The sequence below is a fragment of the Botrytis fragariae genome (assembly GCF_013461495.1).
Source record: "Botrytis fragariae strain BVB16 chromosome Unknown tig00000251, whole genome shotgun sequence".
Lineage (NCBI taxonomy): Eukaryota > Fungi > Ascomycota > Leotiomycetes > Helotiales > Sclerotiniaceae > Botrytis > Botrytis fragariae.
In genome coordinates, this window is record NW_023501003.1 from 518,164 (window position 1) to 540,429 (window position 22,266).

General features: G+C 43.4%; 5 protein-coding genes across 5 annotated transcripts; 3 read left to right on the forward strand and 2 right to left on the reverse strand.

The window, feature by feature from the left end:
- Window positions 1-3,256: 3,256 nt before the first annotated feature.
- On the reverse strand, window positions 3,257-4,981 carry Bfra_011745 (putative yl1 nuclear protein; the record flags this gene model as incomplete). The annotated part of the gene is made up of 1 exon (XM_037342071.1): window positions 3,257-4,981. One exon carries the CDS (start codon window positions 4,979-4,981, stop codon window positions 3,257-3,259), a length of 1,725 nt encoding a protein of 574 aa, XP_037188151.1.
- A 3,804-nt stretch (window positions 4,982-8,785) lies between these two features.
- On the forward strand, window positions 8,786-12,331 carry Bfra_011746ca (putative rna binding protein jsn1 protein; the record flags this gene model as incomplete). The annotated part of the gene is made up of 2 exons (XM_037342072.1): window positions 8,786-9,051; window positions 9,145-12,331. 2 exons carry the CDS (start codon window positions 8,786-8,788, stop codon window positions 12,329-12,331), a joined length of 3,453 nt encoding a protein of 1,150 aa, XP_037188152.1.
- Window positions 12,332-16,314: 3,983 nt separating this feature from the next.
- On the forward strand, window positions 16,315-17,249 carry Bfra_011747 (uncharacterized protein; the record flags this gene model as incomplete). Its single annotated transcript, XM_037342073.1, has 4 exons — window positions 16,315-16,569; window positions 16,724-16,892; window positions 17,015-17,123; window positions 17,201-17,249. The coding sequence occupies 4 exons, from the start codon at window positions 16,315-16,317 to the stop codon at window positions 17,247-17,249; spliced, it is 582 nt and encodes a 193-aa protein (XP_037188153.1).
- A 1,356-nt stretch (window positions 17,250-18,605) lies between these two features.
- On the forward strand, window positions 18,606-20,457 carry Bfra_011748 (putative general amidase-b protein; the record flags this gene model as incomplete). Its single annotated transcript, XM_037342074.1, has 4 exons — window positions 18,606-18,902; window positions 18,994-19,854; window positions 19,912-20,278; window positions 20,336-20,457. The coding sequence occupies 4 exons, from the start codon at window positions 18,606-18,608 to the stop codon at window positions 20,455-20,457; spliced, it is 1,647 nt and encodes a 548-aa protein (XP_037188154.1).
- A 341-nt stretch (window positions 20,458-20,798) lies between these two features.
- Bfra_011749 (putative transcription factor cys6 protein) lies at window positions 20,799-22,208 on the reverse strand (the record flags this gene model as incomplete). Its single annotated transcript, XM_037342075.1, has 1 exon — window positions 20,799-22,208. One exon carries the CDS (start codon window positions 22,206-22,208, stop codon window positions 20,799-20,801), a length of 1,410 nt encoding a protein of 469 aa, XP_037188155.1.
- Between the last annotated feature and the right edge of the window lie 58 nt (window positions 22,209-22,266).

Consider the following 22,266-nt stretch of genomic DNA (forward strand, 5'->3'; position numbering starts at 1 on the left):
ATGATGATATCTGAGATGAAGTGGATCATGGAAGATTGGTAGAGGTCGGAATATGCAGGTAATGTGGAAAAAAGGATAGTGGTAGGAAAGCATTGTAGCGAACTTGCACGTTGGAGAAGACTTGAGCAATAGAGACCGTAAGAATACTGGGGATTGGCATGAATAGATAAAGATACAATGGATGGGTAATGATTGCAGGAAGATGAATAAGTCAACGGAATACAAACAAATCAACAGAAACAAGAATTTAGTATCGATTCCAAAATTAAAAATGTGTATTTTGCCTATTCTTCAAGCTTGAATTGAACATATTACCACGTCCTGATCCGGAAGAATAATCCCTATGCATAAGATACAGGGCTGATAGTTCAGCACTTGCTCGCAAAGTGAAAAGTATCGCAATTTATCACACTTTGCAACCACTATACCTCCAAACTACATGAAATTACTGTGAGTGGCAGTGTATCCAATATTCTGAATTAGCATAGCAGAATAAGTTCAAGCATTTAATATTTAAAAGATCTGAATGGTCTAATCAGACTCGGACGCTTGAAGACACTTGATTTAGGATGCCACTAGCCCTTACACGACAGTTGAAGGTCCAGGATTCAACTCTCCCTTAGACCTGAATCTGCTATCCACAAGAGAAGTAAGCACTAGCTCACTCTTATTCTTCTCATATTCTCCAGTTCAGCACTTGCTTGCTTATAAACAGAAAGCATCACAACTCATGATACGTAGAGACTGCCTGCTACCAGATTAATTCCTCATCTCTGTCAGGTATCTTCGATATCCAGGATGCAAGACCTAATTCACCTTTAGACCCTAGACCGCAGTCCCCTACCTGCAAAAGTAAGTAAGCACAAATCTCCTCTTATACTTGTGATTTTCTCCTTCGAATCGTAGGGTTTGTAATGCCTCATTCTCCCCCTATTTCCCTGCTGTTCACCCTACACTCTCCTTAAAGCATTCCATTCTCTTCTCCTCCGTCTGACCTCCTAGGAGAGATTATCCTTCCTCTCTTCTCCCTTCTACAGTCAAGAATTAAACATCCCATACGCTGTCTTTACCAGAACAGTTTCGAATACGGTATGCGACCCCTCTCTCCCTCTATTTCCCAATCTTCCAGACTTCACTATCCCCCAAACCTTCATCCCCCTGACTCTGCACATCCTCATAACCAGAACACTCCTTCATCCTCCTCCTCTCCGTTCCCCGTCGCTTTCAAACACCCTCCTCGCGAAAACGAACTCCACAATCATTCCATCACTATTTCATTCCCCATTCCACAAACTTTGGCCATCGTGCAAACCAAAATCCAAATCGATCTTTCAATCAACCCCCTCGCTCTCAATTACTTCTCCTCCCGAAAACGAACTCCGCACCCTTCCTGCTACCATTTTGTTCCTCATACCATTCCATATATCCTGCCCACCTCCCAAACCCAAATCCAAATCGTTCTTTTGTTCCTTCGTTCTTTCATCCTTTGACAAGTGCCCAATATCATCAAATAGTCACCACCTATGTCGCATACCTCATACCCCTCTCCCAACCAACTCCATATAATCCCTTCCCCAGAAGGAAGTTCCACCTCTCGAAACATATTGAGGTAGTAGGTAGTAACCTCCGAACAACTCACGTTTAACCTCCATCTCCCTCATCTCCCTCCATAGCCAATTTCAAAAGGAATTCCACAAACACCCCTCTCATACTCAAAAATCACACATCATCATCACAACCAACCTCATCAATATCCACCTCCAACAACAACTTCCCCCCACAAAAAAGAAATGTCATCACAAATCAAACATCATCCCTTTCAAAGAATCAACTTTCAGAGTCGTGCTTAAGTTAGGTACAGTTAATTTAAGCCAAGTTAAAGTAAGGAGCTCGGACCCCATCTTTCTAATCTAAGATCAGGTCACGGGTTCTGGATTTGTCGTGCTGTAGTCCATTTAATCTGGACAGCTGGAGTCTGTTTTAAGATCATCAATTATCAATTCTTCAGTTTTTCTGGAAAGCAGGATAATGGAAAACATAATGAAATAGGATGCAGGAGAATGGAGTTACAATTACAATTACAATCATAATTACATTCTTATATGCATTCATATATACAACTATTCATACCAAATAATAATAATACAAGCAAGCCAATCCAAGCAACCCCAAAGAGAGATGAACAACCAATCTCAAACAACAATAAAAGAAATACAAACAAAGACGTCCTTCTATCCTTCCACACTCCATGCACATTCAACATCCAAATAGACTACAGCACAGCACAGTAGCAGTACAGACTCTCATGCATGTACACATACATTCTCCCCTCCCTCTCCCCTCCCTCTCCTCTCCCTCTCCCCTCCCCTCCTCTCCCTCTCACCCCCTCTTACGTTCCTCTCCACCACTCGTAATCCATCTCCCGAGGTAAAGTTCACAGAATCTCATTACATCACATCACGTACATATACTAAATACTAACTAGATATTCATCTAACGCCATTTATTACTGAAACGCGCTCGCCTATTAATATCCGCATGTTGAACTCTATGGATATCTTGATTTAACTTATTCTATCCATTCATTCATATAGCTATCGCTAAGCGAAGCTGAGCTGAGCTGAGCTGATGAGTTGAATTGAGAGTATACAATCAAAACTAGCAAGCAGTGATATGCTGTTTCTAGCTAGTAAGTAATAGCGAATACCCAAAAGCTGGTAACTGGTAGCTGGTAGTGCTCTAGTTGTAAGTAGGAGTATTCCACCTTATTTCTCCTTCCTAATACCCGACGCCTGACGCCTGCATCTGCTCATAATATCTCATTGCGTAGTAATGGAACCATCTCACTCTATCCCGAAATCGGAATATCCTTTCCAATTGCTATACCAGGTGTTCCAGTTCCAGTTCCCATCCCTGGCGTGCCCACCACTGGCGGTATATTTCTCTCACCACCCTCAGAAACTTTTCAGGTACTCCTCTCGCGGCCACATTAGCATTCCCAACATAAGCACCGAGTAATTTACTCCATCTATATTCTCCTCTTAATAATTTCTGGATCTCTTTATATGCATACGAGTTTACGTATGGTAAACCTGTCTTTGGGTCGCGGAATTTGGCGGGGTAGTGTGTTATTGCACAGAGGGTGCGTGGGGGGTGGGTATGTGATTTGGTTTTTGCTAAGGGATGGAGTTAGTACGGCGGAAGGAAAACATATAATCGCTGGAGAAGGGAAGGTAAAGGTTGAAGAAAAAATTGATTAGACGAGGAGGGCTGAAAACTTACTAGGAGCTTTAGGAAACGTTTGGTTGAAAAGAATCCTCGTCTGTACATCTTTATTCTTAATTTCATCATCATTAAAATTGGTAAGAATTAAGCAATTCCTCAATGAGTATTCCGTAACAGGTGGTTGTGGAGGAGGTGGAGGAAGAGGAGCCGAGGCCGAAGAATAAGGCGAGTAATGCTGAGAAGGGGCGAAAGAGAAAGGAGTTGTTTGAGAAGGCATTAGGCGAGGATAGTTTGTATTTGGAGGTTGAAAACCGGGGAGGGGTTTGGAACCATCGAGGGATGGGGGTTGAAGGAAGAATGGAGGGACAGTGGAAGGAGCTTGGAGGGGGATGAATGGAACGGCGTGGTTGTGGGATTGGGGGAGTTGAAGAGGTCCGTTTATATGGGGAACGGCACCGGTGGTTTGTTGAGGTGGTTGAAGTCCACTTATATTTGGTACAACTCCGGATGTTTGGTTTGGTGGTTGAAGAATGCTGGTTGATGGTGGAATAGTCGGTGGCTGTGGTGGTTTGAGAACGCCGATAGGTTGTGATTCTGGGTGGAGAGGAGGATGTAGAACGTTGTCTGATATTGATTCCTGCTTTAACGAAATTCCATCTTTATTCACATCACTATTAGTGACTCCAGAAGTGGTTCCAGGTGTAGAGTCCTTTACATCGCTAATTGGCGTATCGTTTGTAGCCGAACCTGGAGCAGCCGCTCCTTTCAAGGTAGTTGGTTCTACAGACCCAGCTTCACTCTCATCCTCCATTTCTCCAGCTTTTCTCTTCTTCGATTTTTCCTTGGGCTCATCCGGTTTGAGTTTCTTTGATCCAAGTGCAATTAATTTCCCTCCAACCCACATCGCACGTCCACTCCACCAAGTAATAACAGGCCCATCCAATTTTCTATTATGCAATGCCGCCAACTTTAACCTCTGCTCTTCTTCCCTTTGTTGTTCTGCTTCTTCCCATCTACTTAGACTCTTGGAATTGCTCTTCTCTACCCTTGCAGCTTCTGCCAATCTATCTTCCTGCGTCATGGCTGGTTTCCTTGCGGCTTCCTTTGCTGCAGCTGCTTTCTCCATGTTGGCCAATTGCTTTAACCTCTTCTTTTCCCTATCTATCATCTGCGCATGTAATTGTTCTTTACTTTTTTGGGTCGTACCACGAGCCGAAGCTCGAGTCGGCGCATCCTCTGGAGTTGGAATCCATGAAGCCCGTTCGGACTTTTTCTTCGGTCTTGGAGCAGGTTTCGAAGGAATTGTGGGATCGATCTTGACTCTCTTTTTGAATATCTTCGGCATGCCATCAGTCATCTTGCGCTTTTTAGCTAATCGTTCGGCCTTTTCCTTGCGCTGCAACTCTTTCTCTCCTTCGAGGTCATCTGCGCCGGCTGCAGGTCCTTGATCATCGTCGTCATCGGATGAATCCATTTGTACATCAGAATCGGCCTCCACATCAACAAATCCATGATCTTCTTCATTTTCATCTTCTGCGAATAGAAGTTCTAATTCGTCATCTGGTTCTTCTTGTTGTAGTAAAGCATTCAATCGATTTCCTGCCGTCGAACGTTTTTGTCGTGATGTGACCATCCATTCCACTTCTCCTTCGCCATCTCGATCCCCGCCGTTTTGTTCGCTATCGCTACCACTGTCGTCATCGGATGAATTCTCCTCAGTTCGCATCGGGGTATCCTCATCGATATCGTCGGCCATTTTTGTTGAATTGTTTTGAATGCGCTGTCGCAAATTTGGGTAAATAAATTGTCTTCGAATATTGCGCAGAATTGTTATTCACTACCGGTAGCCACTATATGCTATTTGACTGTGCGACACTCATCTTGCAATGTTGAAGTTCGATCACAATTATTGTTGTCGAAAATCAATATGGCGGAACAACCTTAAGCCGTACCTTCCCGGTCTCGCTGATAGATCCCCAGAATCACGTGTGAAGATCTCGACCGGTCGCAACGCCGCTTAATGACTAAAACACGAAAACCACGCGACAGCTAGTAAAGCGGCGGCGTATAAACAAGGGAACTGCTAAGGAAGTTCCCGTCGGAAAGGTCACCGTATCGTCACCTAACACCTGACTTAAAATTTCTGCTAGAACACAACCCTAATTGCTGATCTTGACGTCACATGATCCATTTATTTACAAAGTCTGGTACGAGTTGAGTGGGTTTTGACATCTCAATCCTTGCTATCATTCTCGCCATCTACCGGAACCAGACTCACAGCCTTTGAAGATATATACGAAGTATATTGAGGACACTTTTCCCTGAGCCTTTTGGTTTATTAATAGAAATCTAGGAAAGTGGTCGGAAGTCTCATAAAACTTGCTCCATGCTCATATTTTATCTGAAAGTCACAGTACCAATACATCATTCATGCAAACAGACTTCTAGAAGAACCATAACACATCTCAAACATTGGCATTTCACGAATATAACGCTTTCTTCAGCGATGATCCTGTGTTTTTGATACCAAAATACATCTTTGTACCCTCTAGCAGCATTTCAGATATCACCGTGACAAGCCAATAAGCCGTATGCAAATCGCCTCAAGGATGAATCTCGCAATGAAAGTTTATATTCGTTTTTAGATTAAAAAAGATGTGCTCTTGGAGCAGACGACAGGGCTGTGAAGCTTTCCGATTGAAGAGATGGACACGGTTGGAGTTGCTCACATATATGCATTTATTACCATACCTGGTATGTAAGCTAACGTTTCAAAATGAATCGAACAGCAGAAAAAGATCAATCAGAGACGAGGGTTTATGAACATTACAAGCCATGAATATGGAAACGCCAATCAAAGCTGACATTTAATCGAACGTCCGAGTCAAAATATACCCAGGTATCGAAGATCAAGACATTAATTGAAGAATTCCGCGCAACCTTCCGGACTCGATTGCCAATTTTTAAGGGGTAAGAGTACGGCATATTCAAGACGAGGGTTGAACTTGCGCATAGCTTGCGAAGCCTAAAAGTAGTCAGTACCAGTAAGTAATAGATCGAAGGATCCGAGGAATTAGACTGGACTTTAGTTCTTTGTTTAGCTTCAGTGCGTGCGTGTCCCATTGTCATACAAAACAAGCCAAAGATCAATGCATTACATTCCAAAGTTCAGCGCAGTCATGATGGTCGAAGCGATAGAAGAACATGATGATACCGACCGGGACTTTTTCAGGTCTGGTCGGGAGAGATAATAAGCATAAAACAAATGTTACGTGCAACGGATTGGGGCATTCTTCTCTGAACGGATGGGCAAATTCAAAAATAGGGGAGATTTGGTCAGGAACGTTGCAATACCATGAAGTCATTGGATGGAAGTCATTGGTGTGAATGCAGGATGATTGAAATTGTGACACTGCATCAATCCCGTACCTTAAATCCTGAAACAGACCCCAAATCTCTGGAGAGGGGATTAGACTGGATCAGGGAATAGAACTCCTCCTCATCCGAAGTCTCTCCAAAGAATGCAAAGAAACAGCTAGGATATCTCGGTGAGGGAGGAGAAAGAAGGCTATGTAGAGACAGACAGAGAGCTAATAATGGGATTCGCAGTCAGATAGCGGTCACTCGAATAACAGCCATCACCAGCTGCAGGAGTGAGTATCTTGATAGTCGGAAATATATGTATGTCCCTACCTACATGATATGCGGTGAGATATTATTTTGAGAAAGTCTTGCAGCAGGCGATGGGAGATTTGATGCAAAGTATATGTACGGAGGTGAGCCCTCAGAATGATTGAATCTGAACTCAGGTGTACCGGTGGCAACGGGATTGCATTGTTTGAATGATGATTTTGAACATTTTGACTATTTTGGCTAGAAGCATTTAGAACTTATCCGTAGCACTTTGACTATTTGCGGTTGTCGTGACCCGTGATCCATCAAAAGGTTACCAGTGCCGTAGTGTCTACTCTCAATCTCAAGCTTTGGTACAACAACTTCGCATCGAACTAATCATTGTCCTAAAATAAAAGTCGCTCCAATAATGCCCAGGTGTCAATCAACCAAAGGTTGTTTGAAGGAGAAAGAGCTTAGTAACGGAGTTCACCACCACGCCATGGACCGACGGACCTTCACTTGCCCAAGTCGACAAAGAGCGAAGAGACTTCGAGAAGAAGGCTAAGTTGAATGAATCGAACAAGGGGAAGATACTAGCACCAGTAGAGAGTGAGAAAAGAATAGCAAGTTGATTAGTTCCTGAATTATCGAATCAAGTGTCATACACTTAATTCGTCTCTGTTAATGGTCGGAATGGACTGATTCTTTGGTCGATCAAAAGGTGTATATAAAAACTCCAGTCACTCGAGTACATACATGACATGACATTACATTACTCACTCGCAAATTGACCTCATCCGCCCTGCTTACGATTATTTTGTTATTGAATATAAACTCACCAGACATGTAATAACCAATACATCTTGTACCGTATCCCGTATCTATCATCGTCACTTTACTCATTGCTTTGTATCTTTCTGTCGCTTTCTGTACCTTTTCTTGCCTGTCTTGCTAGCCATTTTCTCCTTGTATTGTAACCAAGTCCAAGCCTCTCACCCTCCTTCTTCACTCATCGCCCTCCGTCTTGCGTTGGATTTGGTAACACATCAGTTCGCATTACCCAAAACCCCCCCAAAACCCAAAAAACCAAGGACATCCCGTCAAGGATTTGCTTTTCCATTTGTACCCATTTTCGTCCAAGCAGACAAGCTCTGGTGGTTTCAGCACATCGCACTAAAGCTCAATAAGCGAATGCCTTCGAAAGACACGGTCCATCTCAACAATCCATGAATATCTAATATCTCTCTTCACCTTCCTCTCCATCCAACTTAAAACTTCACTGCGAACAATTACATTACTTTCTCTCTCGTTTTGTACCTCAGCTCATAATTTCGTACCTCATGTTAGCACTTCTTCTTATGTATTAATGAAGGTTTGTATATCGAAACGGAAACTCTTAAATCAACAATTATCAACAGAGGCCATCCTTTCACACGAAACCCTTTCTTCCATCGTTCAGTCCCGGGTTCTCGAAATCCCTCAAAAGCTATAATCCAAGCACAAGTCCAGTCTCAGTATCATCCTTTTACTGCCAATAGACTTTGTACTATCACAGGACGACCGAGCCCCCATCGGATCATCAATCCTTCCTTCAATTCAATCGACGCATTCAATTCTAAGTTTTGTTTCTTGCCGGAAGTCATTGATTTGACCCATTGAAGAGTTCGCCTTCTAGATTAGTCCCTCGTCTTTTCTACCAGAAGAAGCTTATCGAATAACTCTCTCGACCCCGTCAACACAATCTTTATCTAGTACAGAGTTTACTAGGCACTCGTATTCTTGTTGCACACCAAAAATTTAGTCGGACCTAAATCTGTTGATCTTCACTGCCAAGATTATTGACAAAGTTTACTATATCAACGGATATCAATCTCGATTTCGGAATCAACAGATCTGTCATCTCTCGTACATAATCGAGAGAATTTAGCAGACCGAATAATCTATAATGTCAAATAAGAGATCCGAACATCCTAATCTTACCCATCTACCTCAGTCGGCCGCTGGGTTCCCTAGATCGGGTTCCTCAACGGCCAACACCTCCCCCACCGAAGCTTCGACAGGACTTCCTTCCTTGAGATCGCCATATGGCGCTTTACCATTAAATTCTGCGGGCAAAATGGCCAGCAACACGCGATCGGGAGCTGGTTCTCCATCGCATGATCAGCTCAACACACAGTCAAGTGCTAATCGATATCCCCCAACCGCCAAAAGGTATGATTTTGTTTTTACAGTTCGATCGTGATACAAGTACTGATGTCGTTATCTACAGGACACGAGAAATTGTGCAAGAAGGGGTTTTAATAGTAGCAATGTATGGGGACCTCCAACAAGTGGCAACTCTACCCCACTTCGAGAAACTATACCAGAGTCTCCCACGGATGGATTTCCAGACTTTGCCCAGCTACCAACGACAGAAACGATACCAACACGTCGAGGTCGTGCTGGCACACTCCCATCTCGATTTTCGTCAGGGGGGCCTCTGAATGCAGCTCCAGGTCTGGGTCTCGCATCGAAGACATCAAGACCCACACCATCACAGAGTCCATTCCAAACTACTACAACAAATCTTGGCGATCTGGGAGATCCGTCCACTAGCACAGGGTTGTTGAATCGATTACGTTCGGGTTCAACCCCTCAAAATCCCCAATATAAAACTTCGCCTTTTGGTCACCCGTCACTTTTCACCAATTGGGGTCCATCTTCAGGCGGTCGTGAAAGGACCTCGACCTTGCACAGCATTGCTAGTCAGTCCTCTAACGGCATTGATTCCCCTGCACAATCTTCGTTCTCAAGAGACGGAAACAATGATGATAAGATAAGGACTCTTGATTACCTTGGTCTTGCTGAAACTCCACAACCTCCTCGAGCTCAACTATCAAATCCAATCTACAATCTTATTGATGCGCACAAGGCAAATCGTTTCCGTTCTTACTCTGTAAACGCCAAGGAGAAGTATGCTGAGGATGAGGATGATGACGAGTATGGTTCAGGTGCCATGACGCCCTACGAGCAGGCACAAGCAGCTCAAGCTCAAGCCGCAGCTATGCTACATATGCAGTTGGCCCAGAATAGTGAGCAAATGCAGCGACACCAGCAAATTATGCAGCAGTATGTCAGCCAAGCATCTGCAAGCAGACCAAGAGCTAGAACTGCCGGTGTTCTCGATTCACCAAATACAAGATTAATGCGTGACTATTATCCTACAGCGTCGTCTCGTCTTGGTAACACTATTACTGCCTCGGAGTTGAGAGAAGCGGATGAGTTCTCGGGTCTTCCAGAAGCTGTCGCCGCAATGAGTCTAGGGCGTTCAAATAACGCAAATGAACACCTTTCACCCAATGACAATTTGGAGGGACCAACTAGTGCTCTTTGGCTTGGAAGCATTCCGTCATCAACAACCACCTCTACCCTCACAGAATTGTTCAAAGTTCATGGTCCAGTTCAGTCCGCAAGGGTTCTCACGCACAAGAATTGCGGATTTGTAAACTATGAACACGTTGACAGTGCCATAACGGCAAAGGCCATGATGCACAACAAGGAAATTTTCCCAGGAGCAGGACCAGTCAGAATCAACTTTGCTAAACCTGTATCTCCAGCAACGACACCAGGTCCTGATGGAGCATTTCCTTCGCCAAGCCCAGACCCTTTCTCCAAGGGGTTGGACTCTGGTGCAAATGTGACCGACGCCAATGGTGCTTTGGGTGCCATCTCAAGACCTGGAACTACTGAACCTCCTTCACCACGACTCCAGGACATCGAGATTGATATTTTGAACATAGTTTCCGAGTTCGGAGCCACTGCGGAGGATAAGGTCAAGATTGGCCAAAGCCTCAAATCTTCCATCTCATATGATAAATGGCAGTCTGAAATACCAGCAATCGCGGAACCAAGCCACAGCAGAGTTCACGATGCTCCTAAGCTCAGAGATATCAGAAAGCGCATTGACAATCAAAGTTGTTCACCAGCTGAGATTGAGGCTATCGCTATGGAAATGCTTGAAGAAGTTGCCGAGTTATCGTCGGACTATCTCGGAAATACTGTTGTCCAAAAGTTGTTTGAACATTGTTCCGATGACACCAGGGACCTTATGCTTCAGCAAATTGCTCCCCACATGGCAGAGATTGGTGTGCACAAAAATGGTACTTGGGCAGCACAAAAAATCATCGACGTATGCAAAACGCCCAAGCAAATCACTATGATAGTTCAGAATCTCGCGCCATACACTGTGCCATTGTTTCTTGATCAATACGGTAATTATGTTTTGCAATGCTGCTTGAAATTTGGTTCGCCTTACAATGATTTTATATTTGAAGCCATGCTTAGCAAAATGAAGCCTATTTCTGAAGGTCGATACGGCGCCAGAGCTATGCGAGCTTGTCTCGAAAGTCATCACTCTACCAAGGATCAGCAAAGGATGTTGGCAGCCACCATTGCGTTACACAGTGTTCAATTGGCTACCAATGCCAATGGTGCTTTGCTCTTGACTTGGTTTTTGGACACTTGCACCTTCCCACAACGTCGATCTGTTCTCGCACCTCAATTAGTACCAAATCTTGTCCACCTTTGCAAGCACAAGGTTGCATATCTCACCGTACTCAAGGTCATTAACCAAAAGTTAGAGAACGATGCTCGCGATCAAATCTTTCAAGCATTGTTCTTTTCAAAAGATGACGAAACTCTCGAAGCCATTTTATCCGACCAAGCTTGTGGTGCTACCTTAATTTTCAAAGTCCTTACCACTCCATTCTTTGACGAGTCCATTCGAAGCAAGGTTGTTGAGAACGTTCGAAACGTTTTGCTTCGTCTCAAGGCGCAACCAGCACAGGGCTATAAGCGTCTCATGGATGAGGTTGGGTTGTCAACTCGTAACGGTAGTGCCGGACCAAGCAGAGAGCACAGTCAACAACAAGCAATTGACCGTACTCGACCCGGATCACAGCAAAGTCAAGCTACCGGACAACTCATGCCTCAATCGCAATACGGTTCCAATCAATACTATCCACAGATGCAACAAAATCCACAAATGCAGCAAAATGCATATGACATGGGCATGGGTATGCAAAGGACTGACAGCATGGATTCCAATGTTCAACCTTTCCAGCAATTCGCACTTCAAAGTTCAATGTTTCCACAATCGTCTACGCCCATGATGCAACCAATGAATATGCAACAGTTTCAATACCAAAACATGAACATGGCACGAGGTACTCCTCCAATTAGCAGCTACTATCCTACTATGCAATCAGGATTTGGTGCATTCAGTAGTCCACAATTGGCAGACCAATATCGAGGAATGCAAAATGCCAGCCCTATCCAACCCCCATCTCAGCAAATGAGCCCTGGACCAATGCTAGGACAAAGCTCATTTGGAGCCCCTGGTCTAAATAACATGGGAATGGGTATGGGAGCATATGGTTTCAATGGCTTGCCCACACAGAACATGCAGTATATGCAAGAACCAGTTAACAGTCGACGTGGAAGAGTAAGTTAAACTCTTGGTCTGATGCAACGATACAATTCTAACTTTGCTCACAGAGATAAATGCACAAATTGAAAACAAAAGTTTGTTTTATGGGAATTGGAGTTTTGCTTTACAATTTCTCTACTCTACACGAACTATGAACCAACTTCTTGCCTTCACGACCAGTATCAAATCTTTGAAGACCGACGATTTTGCCCAGGTGTCAAAATCGTTTTCGACCAAAACCAATTTTATGTTCCATGTATATTGTTCATGTTTCTAAAAGATTTATGATTGGAGATTTTTCGGGGATGTTTATTTCTTTTAGTTTTTAGCTGTGATGAAAACAGCAATTTACTATTCCCTCTGATGCATGAATGAGTCATGAGTGGGTGGGGTGGATTGAGCGGGTAGTTCTCGGCGGTGTAGTGATCACTGATCACAACAGGAAAACGAGAAGTAAGAGATATCTCGGACTGCAAGGTCCTTGTTATCGAGGGGAACGAGATTGACTTCTAGTCGAAAGATTTAAGAGCAGAAACAGGTGTTGGAAAGCCGATCAGCAGTTGACGATGGGCCTCCTAATACATCTGGTTCTACTTATCCAAGAAAGGGATCTTGACGGTGTATTTAGCATTTACTAGCTTGGATCTAGTACGTACTAAACCACTATTTCGCCATGAGCATTACAAGATGAACGCGTAACAAGAACTTGGCTTGTGGAGCACTAGGATTTGGTATGGTGGGATAAAATGACATGATTTGGAAAGGCGTATAAATAGGGTGTGGGGAAGTTGATTTTCAAGAAATGTCCAAAAAAACTCTTAAAATGCTAAAATGAAAAAAAAGTACAAAAGAAAGAAATGATAGATGGCGTGTATTATTGATTGTATATACTGTTGTAGAGTTATTGTTAATTGATAATTGTTTTGAGCTTAGGACTTGTGATGAATGGTGAGATGTGAAGTAAGTAATGAGACTGGGAGATGTGTGGGGGATCCTAGTCATTTGTCCTTTATGATTTGCTTGTGCTCCATAACGCCTCGCACATTAAACTCGCTCACATCTCCTGACCGTGAGTCATAGGAGACTTTTGTGAGGTCTAAGGAGAGGAGAGGAGAGGAGAGCGAGTGATCTAATTATCAAAGTACACTTACTATTTATTAGTGTATGGTATATAGTGTAAGGAAGAGTGTGGGTATGGGTATGCATGGATGGTACAGTGAGAAGTTGTCTTGTCTTGAGTGTTGGGTGCTGCTTACTTCGAGTTTTGAGTTTTGAGTTTTGAGTCTTGAGTCTTGAGTCTTGAGTCTTGAGTCTTGAGTCTTGAGTTTTGAGTCTTGAGTCTTGAGTCTTGAGTCTTGAGTCTTGAGTCTTGATGAATTTGGATTTGAATTTGAATTTGGATTTGGATTTGGATTGAGATGGGATGGATGGATGGATGGATGGGATGGATGGGATGGATGGGATGGATGGGATGGATGGGATGGATGGGATGGATGGGATGGATGGGATGGATGGGATGGATGGGATGGATGGCGTTTAGAGTGGGTGGGATAGGGGTAGAGAGAGGTAGAGAGAGGTAGAGAGAGGTAGAGAGAGGTAGAGAGAGGTAGAGAGGTTGAGAGGAGCGCTGGCGGTTGTTGGAATGGGGTTTGAAGGGGTTATTGAGAAGAGCCCTTTTGGTTATTTGAATGGGGTTGAGATATTGAAAACTATCAAAAGGGTTGCTCGGTGTGCAATTTGTCTCAATCATCACCCAGCGAGCAAGCACATCAGCTTCTACATGTTGATGTATGTTTGAAAATTGGGCCATCTCCAAGTAGAGTTATGTGGAAGAATAGCAAATTCTACTTTGAAAGTTTTGGGGTCTGTATTTTGAATCTTATGGTCTTCGATATGAAACTTCAGGAACAGGAAAAAACATCACGGACTCAGGAGGTGTCGACAAATGAATAGAGGTATAAAATAGAAGTTGTAGCAAGGAGAAAATCAGGATGGCTTTATCATCTCTGATATCACATCATGCAGAATAGAAGTATAAATGGTTGTTGTTTCGGGAAATGCTTTGCAGCTTGGGATTGATGCTTCGCATAAGCATCTTTGTAAACAACTATGCGAGTCTGCATGAGATTTTTAGTATGGGCATGGCATTGGGGTCTATGAGACGTAGAATCAAAATACGAAGCAAATGGATCTGATAAGCCTCAACAAGGTTCCCCGCGGTATACGAAAAGCACTTCAGGATACATTTTGAGAGGCTGGTTTGAATATCTCAGCTCATTACAAACAATCGACGAACGGAAACCACGCTTCTATCGATATCTTTCTACATCTCTTCATCGGTTCGCATCTCCCTAGGAACTTCAATATCACCATCGACCTCCAGGAAAGAAATACGAACAAAAATCATGTAGTCAAGTCGTTACGTAAAATTCTATCGTATTCTTTCTCTTGACTCGAGTCACGGTATTGAGGCGGAAACTAACACGGGAAGACGGGAGGTAACGATTTGAATTCTCGTATATTCTCACCCAAGAGCCAAGTCATCAGCCTGCTGTTACACAGATGTACTGTGTTTACCACGACGAAACATTATCTCCAAGATTTTGTCGTGAATGCGTGACACGTGATGTTTTTGATTACCCCTCATCCGACGCATTCCACGCATTCATCAATGTCTCACAACTTATCATCCCGCGCCCCGCGCCGCAGCAGATTCTGGATATAGGGCTGAAACATATATCCATTATTAGCAATTGCTAAAAATCATCTGGCCCCCGAAAAAAGTCTATTAACGGAAGATGTCGTGATTGGATTTCTTTCATCTCAGCTCCGAGCGCTCCGCAAAGTTTCAGTTGGTGATGTTTGCGCCAAGAACAAATTGAGGAGAAGATGGAGGAGGCGGGAGAGGCGAGGTAAGTCTGAGAGACACGTCATATGGGGTGTAATTTTGGTGGATAGATACTGATAGATTACTTAGAGTAATAAATGTGAACAGGTCTGAATTTGCTTGCTGGCGAAGAGGTGAGCTAGGTAGGTAAGCTTACTATGGAAAATACCGACCATTGAAACAGCATTCGTGAAAGTAGGATAACAAGGTATCGAATTATTGATGCTTATGGGTAATGCATGATTTCACGTCGTACATTAACCCACATTGCACAAGCCTAAATCCGAATATCAAAACTGGAAGCGCATTCGAGAATTGAATGATCTCGTAATGTTTACACCAACCGACAACCATGCCTCGTACATACTCTTGGTTTGTCTCAGTCGAAATCGGGTTCCATCTCAGCCATATTCGGATGAGCCTCATACCTCAAAGTTCTTACCTCTTCTCATTACATGAGAAAATGCTTCGTGGTCTAGCGATCGCCAGTGTAATATTCGGTGGAAGAAGCTTATTCTAAGCCTGATTCTAAGCCTGGTTAGGTTTTTGAGCATATTCTAAGATTTTGAACATGATGCAAGCGTAAATCATGCTCGAATCTAAGCCTAGCTTCGTATACAAATGTCAAGTGATATTGTAGCTGAAAGTTCAATTTGTGAAGCTGCGTGTTGTCGGATGGCTTTGATATGTGATTTTGATGTTTGAGAGGTGGATATGGTTAGAACTTGAATTGTTTTGCTGGGGTCCATTCTTTGATTTGGATACCTACACGAACTGCACGAGCTGCGTGTGTATGCTTATTTTGAGATCTGGGGAGAACAAGGTGAGTGGGTGTTTTAGTGACAGTGCCATTGCGGCGAGGAGGTGGATGAGATGGTGATGTGAGACTTTGTTGGGGCGTGCTTGTGAGTTTATGTTTACTGGGAAGTTATTTGAGGATGTAAATACTTGGAGAGAAGTATATATAGATGCTCAACTTCTCTTCCATATTCATCTTCACCATCGCAATCAATACATCTCTCCACACTACATCAAACTTGCACATCACCATCAACGATCAACAATCAAACCCCCTTAGCTCAACGCTCACACCACATCATAACAGCGCCCCTAGATCAAAATGTACTTCACAACTATCGCTACCCTCATCACTTCCCTAGCTCTAACCTCCGCACTCCCTCTCTCTCCACCTCTCAACACAGCATCTCTTACCTTCCACGGTGCAGCAGGTGCTCAATACACACTATCCGTTCCACTCGATGGTTCGACTACTAGCACCAATAATGTCTTGAGCATTTCTTCTATCTCTACGGATGGCTTCGATGTGCAGAAGAATTGTAAGATTCATGCTGTGGATTACACACCCGCTTTAGTTGTAAGTTTTTGAACTTTTCCTGATCAACTTTTACCCTTTTCCCATCCATGCACTACCCTTCCCTTTCCTTCTTTCCCAACTCATTTTCTTCTCCTCCACTCAACAGAAAATGATGTCATGTATCTCTGAGATTGATTTTTAATTGTCTAAATAGCAAGGACCACCAAACACATGGCAAGTCGGGCCACCTCAAACCATCATCGATATCTCCTGTACAGGTGGAGGTTCCTCTTCGGGTCAAGTGATTAGCATTGAATTAGATGGGGCTGCGGATGCGAAATATTTCATTAGTGTACCGCTTGGTGGAGGACCAGTTTATACTAGTACGTATTACCTATTTTCTCCTCTTCCCTACCTCCTTACGGTCAATCTCACTCCCTTCCCCCTCAAAACTCCTCAAAAGCAACACACATAAGAACAAAGACTAACAACCTCCTTCCCACAGACAACGCCCTCTCAATCTCCCAAGTCCGCTCCACATACAATATCCCCAACTGCAAATTCGATACAGTCGATTACCCACCAGCCTTTGTACAAATCGCTAGTGGTGTTTGGTAAATAATTCCTTCTTTCAAACTCATTTGTGAAACCTCAAAGCTCATTTGCTGATAAAATCATTTTCTATCTGTAGGAATATGGGACCTCCACAAACTGTTAGAAGTGTTTCTTGCCCTGCATAGATGCCTAGGTAACTTCATGCTCTCTCGTTTGCCCGTCGAGTAATAAACTTCTTCGGCTTTCGAGTCACGAGTTTAAAGGACTTGATATGGAAGGGCGGAATTGTATGAAACGAGGTGAGATACAAGAAGCAGGATACAACGGTTTATTTCTATTTTTACAACTTCGTCAACGCATTAATATAAGACGGTCTTTACGGGAAATTGGTTCTTCACCTTCAACAGAGAAGACTGAAGAAGCAATGGATGAAAAATGAAAGGGATTCGCACAGCATACGCATCAATATTGGAGTTCCACGCACACGAGCACACAGATATGAATATGGATGAATATGATACGGATTACGACGGGATGATACACGATCTTTACAGCTTGATACTCAATTCATTTCAATACTTTGGTAATTTTTATTAGTTACAGTTACACATAGTATTAGTTAGGTTAGCATGAAATGATGGGATACTGTTATTTTTTCAACTCTTTCTCGTGCTAGGTCTCAGTTCTTACCTTGTATTTTGGATGATATATATGCTGTGAAGTGTCATATAAGATACAATACCGGAATATGAAGAGGGTACGCTGTAGCGAAGAGAGCGTATGGATATATGTCCGGGATTATGCGAATAATGAGACCATGAGTCGTGTCTCCCAAGAGAAAAAAGACAACAGGAAAAGTAAGGTAATTGTTTGAATTCTTCCTAGTTCCCATCAACAACCCTTCCTTCCGTCTCGACTCTCCATCTCACAAACCCTCGAGCCGGAGAGTTGACCGGAGAGTTTTATTTTATTCCATTTTATTTCCTACACTATAAGCCTAAGCCTAAGCTTAACCCCCACTGTACAATGGAACCGGAGATTTGAGCTCAACCAATCAATACCGATCATCATGGATACGAATCCACAAAGGCGGTTCATGGGATATGTTGAGGAAGGAAGGTTCTATGTTTTATATTATACTCTATCTCTGTTTCTATCTTTGTGAAAGATGCTGGGCACGTGAATGCGGGGTTTAGATTGTTTTATTCATGGTAGAGCGAGAGATATACTAGGTAGCTAAAGCCGGATGGATTGTGATGATAAATGGAACCGGAACCGGGACCGGAGAGTTGTCAACATGGTGATATTTACGTATGATTTCTGGTTTCTTATAAATTATGGGTTCTCGAGATAGGTTTGATGTTTTGGGGGGTTAGAAAATGGGTATATGTAGCTAGAGATGTCCTCTTCGAATAGTGTTATCTAGAAGTTTTATTCATCTCCAACATTACTTTATTTCACTTGACTCACTTAATCTTTAGTCTCAGGCCTCATCCAGTATTCAATATCCAATATCCAACATCCATCCCATCACCATCAAAATGACTTCATCCTCATCTACACCCCCTCCAAAACCCTACCTTACCCTCTCCGCCCAAAAGAAAGCTACACAACAATCCCTCATACCCCAAGAATGGCGACTTTCCACCGAAAAATGCCAAAAAATCTCCAGCGTGATGGAAGTCCCTCTTAGCTGCGGACTCTTGAACGAGACTGAATATCGCATCACTTCTGACTACGACGCCACTGCACTTCTTGGATTGTTGAAGGATGGAGTCTTCACGGTGGAGCAAGTAGCCATTGCGTTTTGCAAAAGAGCTGCTATTGCTCATCAATTGGTGAGTTTATTCGTGGGGTGTTTGTGGGAGATGTAGAAAATATAGAGATGTCCAAAGGAGGACGAAAGCTAACAATTTTCAAAACTGACAGACAAACTGTCTGACCGAAATATTCTTCTCCGCAGCAATCGAAAGAGCCAAGATCCTCGATCTCCAATACGCCTCTTCAAAATCAACCGGCAAACCTCTTCCTCCGCTATTCGGCCTACCAATCTCCCTTAAAGATAGTTTTGACGTCGCCGGATACGATACCTCAACTGGATTAGGTTGTTATGTGAATTCTCCCGCTTCGGAAAATAGCGCACTAGTTGCTATGCTCCTCGATTTGGGTGCAGTTCTATACTGCAAAACCAATCTTCCCCAATCGATCATGACAGGGGATAGTCACAACAATATCTTCGGACGGACATTGAATCCGCGGAATAAATCGCTAACAGCGGGTGGAAGTACTGGGGGTGAAGGTGCACTCCTTGCTCTTCGGGGTAGTATTTTGGGAGTTGGAACGGATATCGGTGGAAGTATTCGTGTTCCATCGGTATGTAATGGTATCTATGGATTTAGACCTAGTGTAGGATTGATTCCTCATGGTGGTGTAAGAGATCTTACTCCGCCTGGAACAGATGGTGTTAAGTCGACTGTTGGACCAATGGCGACTTCTCTCCGGGATTGCGAATTACTTCTTAAATCAATACTCCAAGCAGATACTTGGAAGTATGACAGTACTGCAATTTCGATTCCATGGCTAGATATCAAGCCTGCACATAAACTCCGAGTTGGTGTTGCACAAAATGATGGAGTATTTACCCCATCACCCCCTGTTCGACGCGTTTTAAAACAGGTGATTGATTCGCTCAGTGAAGATAACGACGTTGAAATAATTGGTATCGATCTACCCGACGTCACTTCGATCTATCAAGACTTCATCAGCTATATGACACTATCAGGAAGCGATGTGAGTTCAAGAAATCTCCCATTAACCGGCTTTGAACATGTAGACTGACTTCCAAAGCACTATCTAGAACAGTTCGAGCGAACAGGAGAGCCAGCCATCCCATCACTAGCGAAAACTGGCCTTTTATCAGTGCCAGGAACGACTCTACAAGGCTTCTTCAAATTGAATGACCGACGAGTACAGACTGCAAGAACATATCTTGAACTAATTCGCGATGACGACTTAGACGTAATTCTAATGCCTCCTGCAGCGCATACTGCGGTTCCATTGGACTGCTGGTCGCAAGTAGCATATACGTGCTTGTGGAATTATCTTGATTACCCAGCTATTGTGATTCCGGTAGATCAAGTGCAAGATACAGACTTGTCTGATGATTTGAGTAACGCCAAGTTCGGTCCAGATGATGAACAGATCTATAAATTGTGTAAGTATCAATATCTACCCAATTCAGTATAGCACAGGCTGATATATACTCCCAAAGACACCGGTCCCGAACAGTACAAGGACGCACCCGTTTGTGTGCAACTTGTAGGGTATAGACATAAGGATGAAGCTTTGCTGAAGGCAGCAGCCATGTTGGACTCGATTATAAACAAGGTGTAGTGGTATATGTCATAAGGCTATCCAATTATGAGAGCTGTTTTGACTGGAGATGAATATTTCCTTGGTGTTCAAAGTTTTGAGCCTTTTATTGTAGGCCTGCGGTCCAGACTGTTGGCAATCCTGCGCTAGGTTCTTGTCTAGTAAATGGCGGGTAGCTATTCATCAGATGAACTCCTGTATTGCTCTTTGGGATGAATCTTTCTGCCCTAGCATAGCTTTCTTAGCATAGTTTCTTTATCCAATTATTAACCTGCAAAGCTGCCCCCATACGACAAATTTGTGTGATATTTGTAACAATAAAAGCTTAGAAATATCCTTTATAGGAATATTAGCTACATCCATCAACCAGCCGAACAAGTCGCAGTAAGAGCATTCAACACAGGACATGGTTTGTGGATTGAATCAAACCACCTAGTTGTAACATCCGCATCTCTCTCATGCCAAACTCTCAACAAAAATGTCTTTGTTGCCTTTTGCATAAACCGAGCGAAATCATCCACGCAATCGTCTACGCACTCAAGCGTTTTGACCCGTAAATTTTCCTCTCTAACCTCAACGGCAGCGATAATAAATGGCAATGTTACAAAGCGCATAGGTTTTTTGGTGACTAATCTTGCCATTTCAAGCTCCATCATTACTTCTTTTGACCAGATTTCCGCTTGAGAATCTTCCTGACCAAATGGATATCGTAACCGATGACCCACTAGGAGAGCTCCCAAGCGGTAAATCTTGGCTTGCGCAAGAAGATGAACGATTTCCGTCGAATCAAAGCGCTCAATGAGTCCATTCAATTGAGATGGCTGCCATGGCTCCACAATGCAATGTATTTCATCTAGCTGTTTTTGCAAACGAGCCAGGACATTGGTGTCAGTTGTGTTAAGAAGTGTGTTACTGATGACACATAGATCATGATAGTAGGGTAATAGAGGTAAACAGAGGCCAAGACGACAGTCAATAACGACAGAGGTTGGTACCCGGATCCTCAGTATCGGCTTTTGTCGATGCATAAGACAGTCCATAGTTTCTAACAGGATCAAGAAGCTTCCCCATGGATCATCTTGTGCATCAGAAACTGTCGTTGTCATGAACGGAGTAGTTGTACCTAGACAGTGACGGCAAATATCTGGAACTCCTACGCCGATTGCGGAAGATATTGAAAATGCAAGTAACCCTCCCAGAGCATGGCATAGAACTGCATCTTGTGAAGATAGAACAGGCAATGAACGCAATGCGTCCATAGCCTTCAGTATATAGCGAACACTGAAAGTTGTATCCGCATCGCCTGTGGTGCCTGTTTGTAATTGTTTCACTGATAGAGCACATGCGAGAAAAGCATCCCTGAAAGATGGTAGAGCACTTGATAGCTGAACAGAAAACAATTGCTGCTTCCCGGATTGAGAGCTTGGGTACGCAATGAACCGATCTAGATTTCCTGATTGGCTTAGAAAAAACGACAACAACTCCTGCTCTTCTGGCTGTAAATCAGGAAGCACATTCAAAGGTGAACCAATGATAGGCTTATTTTGCGCCAGCTTTCTGGATTTCTTCGAGGCCAATCTAGTCACCGAGTCTGTATATTGTGCTCTCCTGCCCACAGGCCGTACAGGCCGCACTGTTGAACAAGTCACACTTAGCCTAGCACATCGTGCACAGTGGGCTGAGGGAGATGCGCGATCACATCTTTCTTTGAGCTCGTAGCATCTGTCGCATGCAGTTCTAAACTTCGATCTCCTAGTCACAGACGCCTGCATGTCGCTTACAGAGGGTGGTGTTGAATAGGATTATGGGTTGAGAAGATTAAGAAGAGAC